At 41.4% G+C, this 15,988-nt stretch overlaps 1 protein-coding gene across 4 annotated transcripts; it reads left to right on the forward strand.

Annotated features, from left to right (window-relative positions):
- Positions 1-2,643: 2,643 nt before the first annotated feature.
- Positions 2,644-15,548, forward strand: ATP23 (ATP23 metallopeptidase and ATP synthase assembly factor homolog). 4 transcript variants are annotated; one of them, XM_049625871.1, is made up of 7 exons: positions 2,997-3,032; positions 6,443-6,488; positions 6,643-6,740; positions 7,169-7,250; positions 10,867-11,004; positions 12,604-12,687; positions 15,096-15,548. In XM_049625871.1, the coding sequence occupies exons 5-7, from the start codon at positions 10,906-10,908 to the stop codon at positions 15,297-15,299; spliced, it is 387 nt and encodes a 128-aa protein (XP_049481828.1). In that variant the 5' UTR covers positions 2,997-3,032; positions 6,443-6,488; positions 6,643-6,740; positions 7,169-7,250; positions 10,867-10,905; the 3' UTR covers positions 15,300-15,548. The 4 variants fall into 4 exon arrangements, with proteins under 4 accessions (XP_049481829.1, XP_049481828.1, XP_049481826.1 ...); XM_049625872.1 differs by lacking the exon at positions 6,643-6,740 and having other exon boundaries at positions 2,644-3,032; XM_049625869.1 differs by lacking the exon at positions 2,997-3,032 and adding an exon at positions 10,280-10,462 and having other exon boundaries at positions 6,179-6,740.
- The last annotated feature ends 440 nt before the right edge of the window (positions 15,549-15,988 follow it).

Genomic DNA, 15,988 nt, shown 5'->3' on the forward strand with positions numbered 1-15,988 from the left:
TCTCCCACAACACCTTCCCATTCCACTCTGTCTTTATACTGTAAAGGGATGAAGGTACACACACGGCATCCAAAGCCTACTCAGTTTTTTAAAGTTTACTTTTCTGATTGTAAAGGTAATATGTGCTTATTGGGGGACACTAGGAAAATTCAGAATATAATAAAAATATCCCAGTATCTAGGCATCTACTGATCATGTTTTGGTGCAATTTTTTTTCCAGTTTTCCTTCTTTGTTGCCTTCAGTGATGAATATTGAAAAAAATATTTGCTAATTTGGTGGGGGAAAGTTACAGCTTTTACTTTGCATTTTTTTCCTTATTCATGTAGCTGGATAGGATTTCCAATAGTATTTCACATGCTTACAGGCTATGGTCCATGTCAGGCCCCATCTTCTCTAGCCTTTCCTTAGTGTTGCAGACTCATTACAATAACTTGTAATGGCGTAGTTTTCTATATGTTTATGTGGTAGCTCCCTAACTAGATTGAAAGTTCGTTGTGTGGTCCTGGATAAATTATTCAATATTGCTGATCCCACTTTCTTTATCAGCAAAATAGTGATAATAACACTTATTTTGCAGGGTTGTAGTCAAGATTAGAAATAATGAATTTAAGGTGAGCTCAATAAAGTGGCTTAAAAAACTATTATAGTTTTAGCAATCTGTATTTAGGAGGTGTTCATGTTTTCATATTTCAGATGAATGAATAATCCTAGCAACCCATCCAATTTGTGTGTTTTTCATTTCCCCCCTCTATTAGCCCATTCGTTTTGCCCTTTTATGCTATTTCTTCATGGTTTTCCTTGTAATTACAACATGTATCCTTGACTAAATAAATCTACTACAAATTAGTACTTTTACCACTTCCCAATCAATACTAAGCCAGTAGAACACTGTTTAACCCACGTGACTTTTGCTGTCATTTATTCTACATACATTTCATTTTTATCTTTCTATGATTTTTTTTTTCTTTTTACCTTTTGACCTCCTTCACCTGGTTCTCCCATTCTCTACTCCCACCTCTGGCAACTACCAAGCTGTTCTCTGTATCCTTGAACTTGTGGGCTTTTGTTTTTGTTTTTTTAGTTTGCATATCTGAGAGAAATCATGGTATTTGTCTCTCTGTGTCTGACTTATTTCACTTAGCATAATGCCCTCGCAGTCCATCCATGTTGTTGCAAATGGCAAGATTTCGTTCTTTTTATTTTTTGACTGGACAGTATTCTGTTGTGTATTTATACCGCTATTTCTTCATTCATTCTTCAACGGACACTTAGGTTGCTTCCCTATTTTGGCTATTGTAAACCATGCTGCAGTGAACACGGGGTGCATATATCATTTCAAGTTAGTGTTTTTGTTTTCTTCGGCTAAATACCCAGAAGTGGAATTGCTGGATCATATATGTTGGTTCTATTTTTAATTTTTTGAGGGTTCTCCAGGCTGTTTTTCACAGCGGCTTCACCAATTTACATTCCCATTAACAGTGCACAAGGGTTCCCAATTTTCCACATATTCATCAACACTTGTTATTTCTTGTCTTTTAGATAATAGACATTCTGAGAGGTGTGAGGTGATATCTCATTGTGGTTTCGATTTGCACTCAATCTAGATATTTATGAAGCACTCATGACACATAAAGTACTCTTTATAATCCTCAAGGTCTCTTGAACACGAATAATTTCAATGTGTTTCTCACATAAACCATATGCTCCTCTTCAACCTCATCAATTCTCTTATTATTGCCTTCTCAGTCTCTGCCATTATGCTTGGTCCATCATAGTAGGTGCTGAAGAAATATGTGAATTGAACTGGGTAATTTAGTGGAAAAAGAGAAACACAAATTAGTTAAAACCCGACAAGTTGTGATGAAAATGATAACAGATGCAAAGTACTTGGTACGCTGGGAGACCAGGAGAGAATAATTTTGATTAAGATATCTGGGAATACCTTGCAGAGTGGGTAGATTTGATCACGACCTGGATCATAAGGACTGAGGAAAAGGGCTTAATAGATGGAAGTGAGTTAAGGCTTGGAGATGGAAGGAAACTGGTTGTGTTATGTTATCAGAAAGTTATTTGGGGTGGCAAGAGAGTGGGGTGGGTGAATGGGCCCAGGTGAGACAGAAAAAAAGTAGTTGTGTCCCACATTTTGAGGATTTTGAGATGACCAGTCATTATAATTGCAGCTTTCAAACGTTTCTGAGAAGTACTGCTTTCAATATGGCTTGGGATGTCAGGAGACAGGTGGGCCAGACTGCAATTGGTCTGCTGGTTGGAAAAGGCAAGGGAGTGGGACGGTGCCTGAGACCTTCGGAGCTTGAAGGGACTTAGTGGCTAGTACCGAGGAAGGCGTGTCCACAAGGAGGCGGGCTGCTTAACCACGCTTACGAGGACGGGCCAACCAAGCCAAGGGGGAGCAGCGAAGCCCACAGCAGTGTCCGAGACGCTTGCAAGGGCACTTGCCAGGCCCGAGTCTTTCCGCCTGTAGGCGATCCAGAGCCCCGCACCCTCTCGGCCCCCGCTCCTCCCTGGGCATCTAGCCCCGCCCCTTCCCGCCTCTTCCCGCCCCTCCTCGTCCCTCCCGCGCCTCTGGCCCCGCCCCTCGCCTGGTCTCTAGCCCCGCCCCTCCCCGCGCCTCTCGCCCCGCCCAGCGTCCCTTGCTGGGCTCCGAGGCCCAGCAGCCGCAAAGTCCTCAGACACTGTGCGTGGCGGTCACCCTGCCTGGGGCCGGTTCGGCCGGGCACAAGGAGGATCTGGGCGGCCCGGTTGGCGGGAAGGAGGTTGCCTTCCCCGGGTCTCATACCCGGCCGCCCGAGGCAGGAGGAAGCAGCGGCGAAGTCTGCGGGCGGCATGGCTGGAGCTCCGGACGAGAGGGGGCCCGGTTCTGCTGCGGGGGAACAGGGGCAGCAGCAACACGTCGCGTGCCAGGTCTTCCCCGAGCGGCTGGCTCAGGGGAATCCCCAGCAAGGGTTCCTTTCCAGCTTCTTCACCAACAACCAGAAGTGCCAGCTTATGCTCCTGAAGACGCTGCAGACAAGTAGGAACCGTGACCGGAGGCCGGGGGTCGGCGGGGTGGTGTCTGCGACCCAGAGGGCAGGGGTCTCTGGGTTCACCCCCAGGTGTGACATGAGCAGGGTTCAGGCATCTCTGCGCAGAGTCCGGACAGATTCGGCCTCGTGGGGGCGGGGTGGTGGTGGTGGTGGGGGTTTGGGCCTCAGTTTCCCTATCAGAGGTGGTGTTGGGGCCTTTCAGCCCTACTCTTGCTTGTGGATTGAGGGAGGAGTCGGATAGAAGTTTGCCCTTTTCAGTCACACTCACGGGTCTGATAGATCCTCTGATTTCTCATGTAAATTATGCAGCAGCATGGGGACTTCAGCGTGTGGGCGAAGCAGAGTTTTAGAGACTCGTTAATTAAGGCATTACTGCCGGCAGCGCAAGAACAGTTTTGCAAACTACCTTCGTTGGAAGGGGTTCTTAACCTTCATGCATGGATGGGCTTCCCAGCGTAGAAACCTCTGAAATGGACTACGAAATCGTGTGCATGCATCTATCTGAGTGCATTTTTCTGGGGAGAGAGTTCTAACTTCATATTCTGGAAGAGGCCACGGATCCCCAAAGAGTCAAGAATCACTGCTGTGGGTTAAATAGGGACACAACTACCTACTGACCAATTTCTCTAGCCCCAGGGACATTACACTAGAGATTTCTTAACTCCTTTACATTGACATGGACTTCCTAAATTTACTTCAGATACATTTAGAAAATCGAAGTCTTAAACCTACTTGTCCGAAAGCAAGGTTACTATTTCATAGCTGGCCAATCACAGTTCAAAAGCCAACCACCTAGAGATTTTCCAGCCTTCTTGAGTTTAGCCGCATGTTAGGGAATCCAGGGAGCGGGGAGGGGAAAGGGGCTAATGGGAATGATGAGGTTGTATTCACTTGGAAATATGTATCCAATGCCTTCTAAGTTCTGGTGTGGGGAAATACAAAGATGAGTAAGGGTCTGGACGGTGCATTTTAGAAGTTGAAAGTGGAACGCAGTGGAAAGAGCCGGTCTGCAGAGTTGGATATAGGTTCAGATCTGGTCCCTCTCCTTATCAGGTGTGGAAGACTGACTTAACTCTCTGATCTCCTTTATCCTTATCTGCACACACAAAAAGGGAAGGGTAGGGATAAAAATACCTCTTTTAGGGTTGTGAGGAATGGATTTTATAAATGTAGATTGTGACCATGTCAGGAGCTGAGTAATGGCTAACTGTGCTTACAGTGGAAGAGACAAACAGTGGAGGCGATGTAGAGAAAGGCTGTGAGGAGGGTGGCGAGCTGAGCATGAACCCCAGTAGGAATTAGCAAGTCTCAATTAGCAAGAACCCCTGGAGGGTTGCTGGGAGAAGTGTTAGTGGTATTAAAGCATCAACTTATAGCTTTACAATCCTAAACCTGGGACCTGGCCTCAAGGGAGATCTTTGTTCTCTCTCTCTCTCTCTCTCTCTCTTAAATTTAAATCCAAGTTAGTTAACATATAGTGTAATGATGATTTCAGGAGTAGAATTTAGCGATTCATCACTTACATCTAAACCGAGTGCTCTTTTTTTTTTTTTAAAGCAAATCCATTCTAAATACTTCAGGTCCTGTCTGAACCACTGTGCTCCCTGCACTAATACTACTACTACTACTACTACTACTACTAATAAACTATTATTATTTTAGTAAGAGTACTATAGACTTTGGAACCCACTTCAACTTTGTAAAACTCTCTTAGTTGCTTGAATAATAAAACACTTAATATGGTTCTTGATGCCTGATATACACTAAAAACACTTATTACTAATAATTGTTTTACTGTTCATACTCTTAAGAGGGGGCAGTTAAAGTAGTAACCTATATCTGTCTTTTTCATCTCCCTACTTTTCTTTTACTCACTTGTTTTTCCTTTCAGCACTTAAAAAAAAAAACCTTGGTTTCGTTTTCTAATTTTTTGCTTATGTCATATGGTATGCTGTGCATTTGTGTGTTGAGATAAGACCCCTATGTGGAAAGTTGATATTAGAGGCATTTGGGTTTGTTTTACTTTCCCGTAATTATTACAGGCTAATAGATGCTTAGAAGTGGAAGGTCCTGGGGGCCCCTGGGTGGCTCAGTTGGTTGAGCATCTGACTGCAGCCCAGGTCATGATCTCGTGGTCCGTGAGTTCAAACCCTGTGTCGGACTCTGTGCTGACAGCTCAGAGCCTGGAGCCTGCTTTGGATTCTGTGTCTCCCTCTCTCTCTCTGCCCCTCCCCCACTTACGCTGTGTCTCTCTCTGTCTCTCAAAAGAATGAAAAATGTTAAAAAAATAATTAAAAAAAAAGGCAGTGGAAGGTCCCACAGGACCTTCACACACTACACTGGAAAAGCACTGTGCCATCACTGACCAGAGAGTTTATACACCTCTGCTGGAACAGGTTACCAGTTCTTCGAGGCTCCTTGTGGCTACCTGTATATTGTAGTCACAGCTTTAATTGTTGGGAAATCCTTTCTCATACTGTAACTTCTACTCTTTGGTCCTTGTTCTGCTCTCTGAACAAATATTATCTGCATCTATTCCCACACGGCAGCCCTTCAGATACTTGAGGCCATTGTGGTCCGAGTTAAGATTTTTATTCTCCCTTCCACATCCACATCCACAACTCCTTTCTTGCTTCTTACTGAGCATAGTCCTGTACTGTTCTAGTTGCCTTCCCCCGGGGAAGAGCTGAAGTTGGCAGGTCCTGTTTAGAGTGTGGTACTTAGAATGGGACACTGTTACCCTGCGGTCTGATCAGGAAAGACGCCAACGAGCCACTTACTCCCTTCCTCTCATCTGGATGCTGTGCCGCAGTTCATTTCTATGGAGAGGCCCCAAATTCCCTCATTCTTTTGGTATATGCTTTAATGCAATGTTTTTGATCATGTAACTAAACATGGGCTTTACAAGCATGTTTGATATCATTTGAGATGTTTAGTAGTATTCAGGTATTTGTGTCACAGTTTTATTTCATTAAGGACTTACTTTTATGTTAATTTAAGCTTGTCTTTTCATAACCATCTTTTACCAGTTTTAAGATAGTATTACTTCATTAAGATTTGTGGCTTACTTTTCTTACTTTTTTTTTTTTTTTTAATGTTTTTTACTTATTTTTGAGAGACAGCAAGACAATGTGAGCAGGGGAGGGACAGAGAGAGGAAGACACGGAATCCGAAGCAGGCTCCGGGCTCCAAGCTGTCAGCACAGAGCTCGATGTGGGGCTCGAACCCACAAACCATGAGATCATGACCTGAGCCCAAGTCAGATGCTTAACCGACTGAGCCACCCAGGCGGCCCATGACTTACTCTTTCATAATATCCTATACTGCTTTTTGGAGAATTTAATTGGTGCTCTTTTTTCCTGATTAGCATACCTAATTGAATCAAATATCTTTCTAGATCCCTACGTCAAACTTCTACTTGATGCCATGAAGCACTCAGGTTGGTAAGTAAATCTATTTAAAGTGGTCGTCTGTATTCCGGCTGCTAAAAACAAACAAACAAAAAACACCCCAATCTGCAACTTCTGACAGTTTTTCACTTCTGGCCACAAAGCCTTTTCCATATGGTAGGTGTTGGTGATTCTGCATTCTTTCCAGACAGGTCTGGCTCTCTTCAGACATCTTCCGCCCTAACTCTAAATCTCTGGCTCTACCGTTCACCTCCGGTATTTAGTAAAGACCACACTTAAAGTCTTGTAAGTAATTACCAAACCTGGCTTTCCCGCTCTACCAGCCTCAGCATCGTCCTTCATGGAGAAGAAATCTCGGCTTGTTATGTAGGAGCCTTCCGGGTGTTGTTGAACCTTGAGGAAATTAGAGAAAGTGACGTCTGAGGTCCACTTCTTCAGTCTGGCCCAAGGATAGCAAGTCCAGCATACTTCCAATGTGGCCTTAATCAGTTGACCAGATGCTTGATGGAACCTCGTCATGGGAGTTGAACTAGGATAGATTTTGCAGGGATGATTTCCTTATTTTACAGATGAGACAACTGAGTCTTGAAGGTGTTAGTTTTGAGAGGGCTTGATGTTATGGGGCTCCCGACTCCTTGCCCAGGGCTGTTTCCCTTGCACCACTCGCACACTGCTTTTGCACATTGTCTCTTTAATCCATTCTTGCCTTTTAGTGCTGTTAACAAAGAAAGACACTTTTCTTGCGAAGACTGTGATGGAAATGTCAGTGGAGGTTTTGATGCTTCAACATCTCAGGTAGGTATTTTTGCCAAGTTGTTCTCTTTCCTGATGTTTGCTAAGCACCTTCCACATGCTGGGCGTTCTGTTTGGTAGACTTTGTGTACGATTCAAAAACTGAATCTTATGGTTCTTACTCTTAAGGAGCTTATGCTTTCCTAAGGGAGATGAGCCACCAACACAGAGAATGATAAAAATTTGAGGGAGGTTAAACTATTTCACGTGGGTGTAGTTACCACAATGGGACTGTGATATGAATGAAAAATACCAACAGATTCAGCTAGAGCATATAAAGCTTCTTCAGGGACAAAGAAGACAAAGACTGTTGCCCACGGAAGGGGTATTGTGAGCAAAGGTGGTGTATTGGGAAAGGACAAAGTATATTTAGGGAATGGCATGTTGTCTAGTGTAGCAGGAGGGCAAGACTGTGTGGGGAATATGGGGAAATAGGGTTGGAAAGAAAGGTAAGCCATATGGTGGGAGGCTTTGAATGCGTAGTTAAAGAGTTTCACCTGTACCTGGTGAGAAGTGATATACCTTTGAAAATTTTTGATTAGGGGAATAAGGTTTCTCATTTGGAAAATATGACTAATGATTATATCTGTCTCATAGAACAGTTATTAGAATTAAGTGTGATACCTCATGTAAGGTGCTTAGCATAGTAAGCGCAGTAAGCATTCAATAAATATTGTTAGTTTTAAGTAATTGGAGAGTTTTGACAGTATCTTGGAGTTGGTAGAAGAATTATATTACCCTCATGTGATGAGGGTAGATGAAGGTTTTATAAGTAACACCTCCCATCTTGAACAATCCCTGTTTAACAATACTTACTTGTTTCCTCCTGGGGAATTTTATATATATTTTCGTTATTTATAGCTGTTTCACAGTAATCATGAGAAAAAAAAAAAAACAGCATAGGAATGAGAGGTCTGGGTCTTGGAGTCTGGTAGAATTGAGTTCAAATCCAGTTCCCCTGCTTATTGGCTGTGGGGCTTGGGCAAGCTGTTTGCCTTATCCTCAGTTTCCTCATTTGTAAACTGATAGTAACAATCCCTAATAGCTCTCAAAGTGGGTCTTGGTAAATTCATCCCCCCCCCCCCCCCACCGCCCCGCCTTGGGGTTAAATAGAGTGGACATTTTGAACTTGTATCTTACTTCTCAGTAGTGTTGAGCATAGTTGGGCACTCCTTTTATTTTTTTTAAATTATAATTTGTATTGTGAAGTGTTTCATTCACACAGAAGAGCAAGAAACCTATACGTATGCTTTTGGTCACAGTAATAAAATGAGCACCCGTGTAACTGCCACCAGATTTGAGAAATAGCACATTGCCAGGATTTCAGAAGATTGTGTGACCCTCTTGGATCACATTTCGTCTCCCTTTCTTACTCTGACTTTTGTGATAATCATTCCCTGCTGTTCTGAATAGTTTTACCATCTCTGTGTACAAACAATGTGTTATTTAGTTGCCTGGCTTTTAAGTTTTATACAGGGAATATTTTGAGTTCTGTGTGATATTTTGTAGTTTTATGAAATCACGCAGTAGTTAGTTTCCCGGAACAATTCTTTTGTTGAGCGTCCTGAGATTCTTCCATGTTGTTGTACACACCTCTGGTTTGTGTAGTTTGGCTGTTGTATAGTGTTCCTCTGTATGTCTATACTGCACTTTACCGTATTTATTGTTTCCAACTTTGTTATTAAGAACAATACTGCTGTGAATATTTTTCACATCTTCTCCTGGTGCACATGTGCAAAAGTCACTCCTGTGTCTATGCCTAGGAACAGAATTACTGGGTCATATAATATGCATACACTTGGCTTTAGCAGGTAATGTCAGACATTTTCTTCCCCTGGTTTCCAGTGTATGACCCTCTTTGCTAGCTCACCTCCCTCTACCAGCTGTTACACGTGGAAGTCTCTTAATCCTCGGTGTTAGATCCCCTTCTTTTCTTCCTCTGTACTCTGCCAAGGGGATCTCATTTCTTTCCCTAGGTCAGAGCTCTCTTTTGAACTTTATATCTGTATATCCAGATGCCCACTTAGTACCTACCCTTGGATGTCTTAAAGGCACCCGAGACCTCACAAATTTGTTCGAATCCAAACTGACGATTTATACCATCCCCTATCCCCACCCAACCTGGTGTTGTAGTTTTGCATATCTCAGTGAATGGTACCACCATCTATCCTGTTACCCAAGCTAGAAATGTAGAGATCATCCTTGTACCTCTGATTCCCTTCCCATATTCTATCACTAACTTTTGTCCAATTTGCCTCCTAAATATTTTATTTTTTTGGGGGGGGGTCTTACTGTCCCTGCTCAGGTACCATTATCTCTTGCCTAGAATACCTCATTAGCCTTCAACCAGTCTCTCGGCACCCAGTTTGGTCATCTGCTTATTTTTACAACCGGAGTCAAAGGATAAAAACAAACAAAAGCACCTCCCTGTCTCACTACTCCCTTTCAGTGACTTCCCACTGTTCTCAGGATACAGAGTGATTTGGCTCTAGCGGACCTCACCAGCCTTATCTCATGCCTGTCGCCTGCAGCTCTGTGCTTCAGCAATACGGGCCTGCTTCCAGCCTCTCGTTCTGTTCCTTAAGTGCTCCTCTCCTTTGCACAGGTTGCTCTGTCTGGCAGGCTTCCTTCCCACCTTCAAATTTAACTCCTAATCATCCCTGAGATCCTCATTTAAACATTCCTTCTGCAGAGAAGCCTTTCCCAATCCTCCAGACCAAGTCAGGCATTCTCATTGTATGCATTCATGACATCTTGGATTTTTCTTCATGACACCTGTCATTGCACGTATTTAAACATTTTGGCAACTGTTTGATTAATTTCTAGGGCCATTAGTATATATTATAAATTTTAATTATAAATTATAAGTAGTAGATCTCAATAAATATTAGTTGAAGGATGAATGTTGGATGAATGTATATATCATTCATGTTGGATGAATAGCACATATCTCAGTGTCTGGAACATAGTAAGTACACAATAAATGGTAACTATTATTACTAGGATCCCTCATGTCTTTATTATTCTTATAGGGTCCTGCTCAGTGTGCTGTTGGCTTTTTGCACTTCTTTCTGAAGGTCTTTCTGAGGATTTTTCCTGGCAATTCTAGTAGAATGAGACAGTGGTGGTCATTCATTGTTGATTCATTGCTCATTCAGAAACTTGATAAGAAGCAGTTTACATATATTCTCATTTAATTCTCACAATTCTCTGAGGTAGGTACTCTCATGATCTCCTTTTTATAGTTGAGGAAACTGAGGCACAGAGACAGAGGTTAAGAAACATGCCCAAGGTCACCGAGTTAGTAAGGAGTGGGGCTGGAGTTTGAACCTGTCTGCTGCATTCCAAAGCCCGCTCCTAATATGGTGCTGTGGAGTCCACCAGCTCACCGAGGATGGCAGTTAAGTGCTGCTGTAGTTGAGAGAGAAGAGGGAGAAGTTGGTCACTGGGAAGGGTTAATGGAACGGGTACATTAGAGCCAGACCGTGATCAGTAGGTAGGTGTAGGGTTGAGGGAGTAGGGTGGGTGAAGGCTCTGCCCAGCTGGTGAGAAGATGGGATTTACAAAAAGAGAGTGGATATTATAAATATGGAACTTCCCTTATTTTGTTGCCTCCTAGATTGTTTTATGCCAGAACAACATCGGTAGTCAGGCCCATATGAACAGAGTGGTCACCCATGAGCTCATTCATGCGTTTGATCACTGTCGTGCTCACGTCCACTGGTTCACCGATGTCAGACATTTGGCCTGCTCGGAGGTGAGTCTTGTCGTAAAAGATCTTCTTCCCCCTGGAGCACTCTGAGTTTGGACATTTTATTGAAGCATAATTTACTTAAACATATTCCTTTTCTTACTGTCGTGGCTCCATGCCATTCTTAGGTTTCTGTTTTTAACAACTGAACACGATTTTGAGACACGAGACATTTTAAGCATCTTTTTAGAATTGTCTGAATTATAACCTTTAAATTCTAATACTAGTGGTGACTTGATAATTATAAACTATTTTTCCTTCTGTGGATTCTTACTTTGTTCACCACAGTCCATTGAGGTAGATGCTACCATCCCCATTTTATATATGTCGAAAGCGAGGCATTTTTTAGATCCATGGGTTCGGAAGTGGCAGAGGCAGAATTACAACCCGAGTTCTTAACTGGTTTGTTGTGCTCCCTCCTCTAGGTAAAGCTCTTTGCTTGCCTGAGAGTAAAACATTTAGTCTCAAAAATACAACGTAAGAAGTTTTTTTTAGTATTAAGCACATTGGATTGTTCTCAGAAGCGCAATATATTTATGCTCTTAGACGTATGTATTTAATACTTGCATTTCATTACTCGAAGAGTGCAATGTGCTGAGAAGTTAAAAAAACGAATATACATTTCAAGCTGATGCTTTATAACTCAGATTATTTTCTCTTTCCCTTGAAATGAATAAGCAGCCCCATTGCATCTAATTATAACTCATATTATTTGCAGAGTACACTGAAACCTGAGTTTTTAAGTAAGTCTCTCTCTTGGGTGTTATGAGAATGAATGCCTGTGAGCCAGTTCAAGTGTGTTAGGTGCCTCGAACTCCTCAGAGGAACGAGGCCATGGTATTGTAGAAGTAACAAGAAGTGGGCCATTTCTGGCTGCAGTGCTTTGGCAAAAATGTGGCCAGGTTGTCTGTAGCATCTGTGTCGGTAGTTAGAAGACTGTTTCATCTATTGAAGCTGCATTTTACCTTAAAAATATAGTAAATTAGAAAATATGCCCTAACTTCAGGCTGTCATGCTCCATAGCATGACAGGTGTAGAATGTTCTTGATTCTTTGAAAAATTAAGAACTTAAGTTTCAAGAACTTAATTTTTCATAGGACAGTTGCTGCCCTGGAGGAAGGCATGAATTTACACAGGCTTAAGGGAGGTTCCGAGAGAGTTGCGGTGTTTTGGGCTAGCGGTAGGAGGTTCATATTCTCAAAGAGTCTTAGATACTGATGTATTCAATTTTAAGCTCACATTGAAATTCGCTTTGTAGATCTTTGAAAGCATGCTTTCTTGAAGTCTTTTTGGTAATATATAGAAATATATCTTGTAGAAAGTGTGGACTTTAACTCTGACGTCCAACTTTCTGACTTTTGGTTCCAAAAGAAATTAGTTCTTTCAATAAGGTTATTGTATAAAGTTTTGAAAATTCCCTTTGCTAAATGATTGACCACCCCCCGCCCCCCACCAGCCCGTTTATTTTGCATTGTCTAGCACAGCTCATGGATATCTGCTCTTTAAAAGTCTATTCTCAGAAAAGCATGCTAATGTTAGATTCTCTTACAATTTTTATAGAGCATGAGCACTTATTTTCCTTTTGTTCACCTGTCTTTGTGATAGGTTCGAGCTGCTAACCTTAGTGGAGACTGCTCACTTGTGAATGAAATATTCAGGTTGCATTTTGGATTAAAACAACACCATCAGGTAAAACTAACATATGAAATCGCTTACTCTCCAGAGTGCTATGAATGGAAATGATGAATAAAGAAATGAGAAGTACGTTTAGCATTTGAAATTTGAAAGAACTACTTATATGGAAAGAATACAAAATACATACTGTGTAAGGCAAACAGATGGAATTTAGTTTTACTTTTTATTTTATTATTATTATTTTTTTGTTTAAAAAATTTTTTTAAGTGTTTATTTTTGAGAGAGAGAGAGAGACAGAGAGACAGAGAGAGACAGAGTGCAAGAGGGGGAGGGGCAGAGAGGGAGGGAGGTCACAGAATCTGAAGTGAACTCCAGGCTCTGAGCCATGAGCACAGAACCCGATGCAGGGCTCAAACCCATGAATTGGGAGATCGTGACCGGAGCCGAAGCTGGATGCTTAACCGACTGAGCCATCCAGGCGCCCCTAGTTCTACTTTTTAATTACGGGTGAGCTGTGTGACTAAGTGAGAGGTTTTAATAGTGAAAAGAACTACAATCTTGTTCTTGGGGTACTTTTGGAAGGGGGAGAGATAAAGAATGGACGTGAAATCACAGCCTGTCTTCTATCCAAGCAGTACTGGACTTAAATTTTGAAATGACCACAGTATTCTTGAGTCAAAAAGTAATACCTTTTGACAGAGACTGCCCTGCCGCACAGATTACGGCTGGTAGTGCCCCTTTTCAGGCCCAACGATGTGATAGCAGAGCTTTGAACTGGCACGGACTTGATTATGATAAGTGTCTCTTTTTCCCTTGGATAGCAGCAGCAGAAAATGAATAGAACTAGCAACAGGATGGAAAATATATGGAGGTAGCAGGACCCTGCTACCCTCCCTGAGAGAGAGAGAGAGAGAGAGAGAGCACGTGTGTGTGTGTGTGCAGGAGTGAGCAGGGGAGGGGCAGATCGAGAGGGAGAAGAGAATCCCAAGTAGGTTCTGTGCTGTCGGTGAAGAGTCCAACGTGGGGCTCGATCTTACTGTGACATCATGACCTGAGCCGAAATCAAGAGTCAGACACTTAACCAACTGAGCCACCCAGGTGCCCCTGAAATCGTAGTTTTAATAGAAATATATTATATTTTGAGAAGAATTAAACCTGACCTGTGGTCTATACATGTGTCTTCCAAAACTGTAGCTCCAGGAGATAAGTTTTTACCGTGCTTTTTCTTCCTGGAAGGGAGAAATTTCCTCTTTCTGGCAATTGTTGTCATAGCTCCAGGTGGTTCTTCCTCTCTTTCTTCTTCCTTTCTGCCTGGAGTGTATTTTTAAGATCGTTGGTTAGTGTAATTTAGGTCAAAAGCACTGATTTATATTTTCATACTAGTGAGCATCTCTGGCTCAGGCATGCTAACCAGGGTGAAATAAAATAGGGAACACACATAGAAAATGAATGATTGACAGGATGCACAGCCATAAGAACCAGTATTTGGTTATTTTTCATGAAAAGGTTAAATGCTATTCTTTTGAGCTTTAGTTTGGGCCTAGTGGAGAAATAAATTGATTTAAAAGTCTCCAAGAATTGGAATGGCAGGACCTAACATATTTAGGATACTGAGAAATTCTAGCCTATTACTGTGTAACATTAGATAAATTATTTTCTTAGGTACCCATTGCAAAGAATGCTCAGGAAAAAAAAAAAGTTGTTTTATTTTTTTTTCCCCCTGAAAAATTAAGACGCCTTTAAATTTTGTGTGTGTATGTGTGGTTTCCTCTTGCCTCCATGGGAGAGCGCCCCTCTCGAAGGAAGAGTTATCTAGTATGGGCCATCTGAAAAGTAGAGGAGAGAGACATAGAAGTAAAGTATGTTTTAAATCTATTTAAATTTTATTAAAAATCCAACCAGAACCTTATTTATAGAGTTTTGTTTTGTTTTGATATTTGCAAATTGGGACTGACTATTTGTTGGACTGCCTGAAACTTCAGAGAATGACGTCTGGTTATATTACTGGAAATGGTGAAAAAAATGGAGGAGGTCTTACTTATACCTAAATAATTTTAGGCTGAGTTTAACATATTCCATAATTTAAGAGTTATGTTTCTACTTTCTCTTTTTCTATTTTATTTTATTTTTTTTATTTCAGAGAGAGAGTGAGAGTGCAAGCAAGGGTGAGGGGCAGAGGGAGAGAGAGAGAGAATCTTAATCAGGCTCCATTCTTAGCACGGAGCCCAATGCAGGACTCGATCCCACAGCCCTGGGATCATGACCTGAGCTGAAATCAAGAGTTGGACATTCAACAGACTGAGCCACCCAAGCACTCCAATGTTTCTTCTTTAGAATGACATAAATTTGTAAAATAATATGAAAGGGAATTAATTCTGATGTGGTTAGACATTATATAAAATATTATTTTATGATTAAATTTTCATATAAAATTAAAGCCACATACTTTTCTTTCTCCTTAGACTTGTGTGCGAGACAGAGCCATTCTTTCTATCCTGGCTGTTAGGAATATCAACAAAGAAGTAGCTCAAAAGGCTGTTGATGAAGTTTTTGAGTCTTGTTTCAATGACCATGAACCTTTTGGAAGGATCCCACATAACAAGACTTATGCAAGATATGCTCATAGAGACTTTCAAAACCGTGATCGGTATTACTCAAATATATGAAGACAATGACATTTTATGTTATGGAGCTTCTGTGATCATGAAGAAAATATTGTTCTCAAGTGGACAAATATATAAAATGTAAATGATCAATTAAATACATTTAAAACACAGAATATGCTGATTCTAGCGTATGTTCAGAAAAAGTGGCTGTGGTAAAAGTGAAACTGCCTTAAACTCCAAGGCAAAAATTGTAACTTTACAGTTAGCCATTTGGTAAATAAGGCAAATAAATTACATTCTTGTATTTTCTATGTTGTACTTGTGTTTTTTTATTATTTGTATTTTTAAAAAAATTGTGATTTGTTTTTATTACATGTGGTTATTTTAAAATTTGATTATGGGGGCCCCTGGGTAGCTCAGTTGGTTAAGCAACTGACTTTGGCTCAGGTCATGATCTCATGGTTCATGAGTTTGAGCCCCGCATCAGACTCTCTGCTGTCAGTGCAGAGCCTATATTTGGATCCTCTGTCCTCCTCTCTCTGCCCCTCCACTGCTCATGCTGTCTCTCTCTGAAAAATAAATAAACATTAAAAAAATAAAATTTGATTATGAAACCTGTGAAGTGTGCTCTTGTATGAAGTTGATAGGTGACTACTGTTGGTATTTACATTAAATGTAAAGAAAAATATACTGATTTCATTACAGGACATTTACTGAGATATTAGCATGATCAAAGTATGTAAGGAATG

Source organism: Panthera uncia, chromosome B4, assembly GCF_023721935.1.
Source record: "Panthera uncia isolate 11264 chromosome B4, Puncia_PCG_1.0, whole genome shotgun sequence".
Taxonomy (NCBI): domain Eukaryota; kingdom Metazoa; phylum Chordata; class Mammalia; order Carnivora; family Felidae; genus Panthera; species Panthera uncia.

Bases quoted from the DNA above. Each gene is read 5' to 3' on its own strand.
- ATP23 (XM_049625872.1), top strand. From the start codon at position 2,846: ATGGCTGGAGCTCCGGACGAGAGGGGGCCCGGTTCTGCTGCGGGGGAA. The intron at 6,489-7,168 runs GTAAGTAAATCT...CTTGCCTTTTAG, and splicing joins GCCATGAAGCACTCAGGTTG to TGCTGTTAACAAAGAAAGAC. The intron at 7,251-10,866 runs GTAGGTATTTTT...GTTGCCTCCTAG, and splicing joins TTGATGCTTCAACATCTCAG to ATTGTTTTATGCCAGAACAA.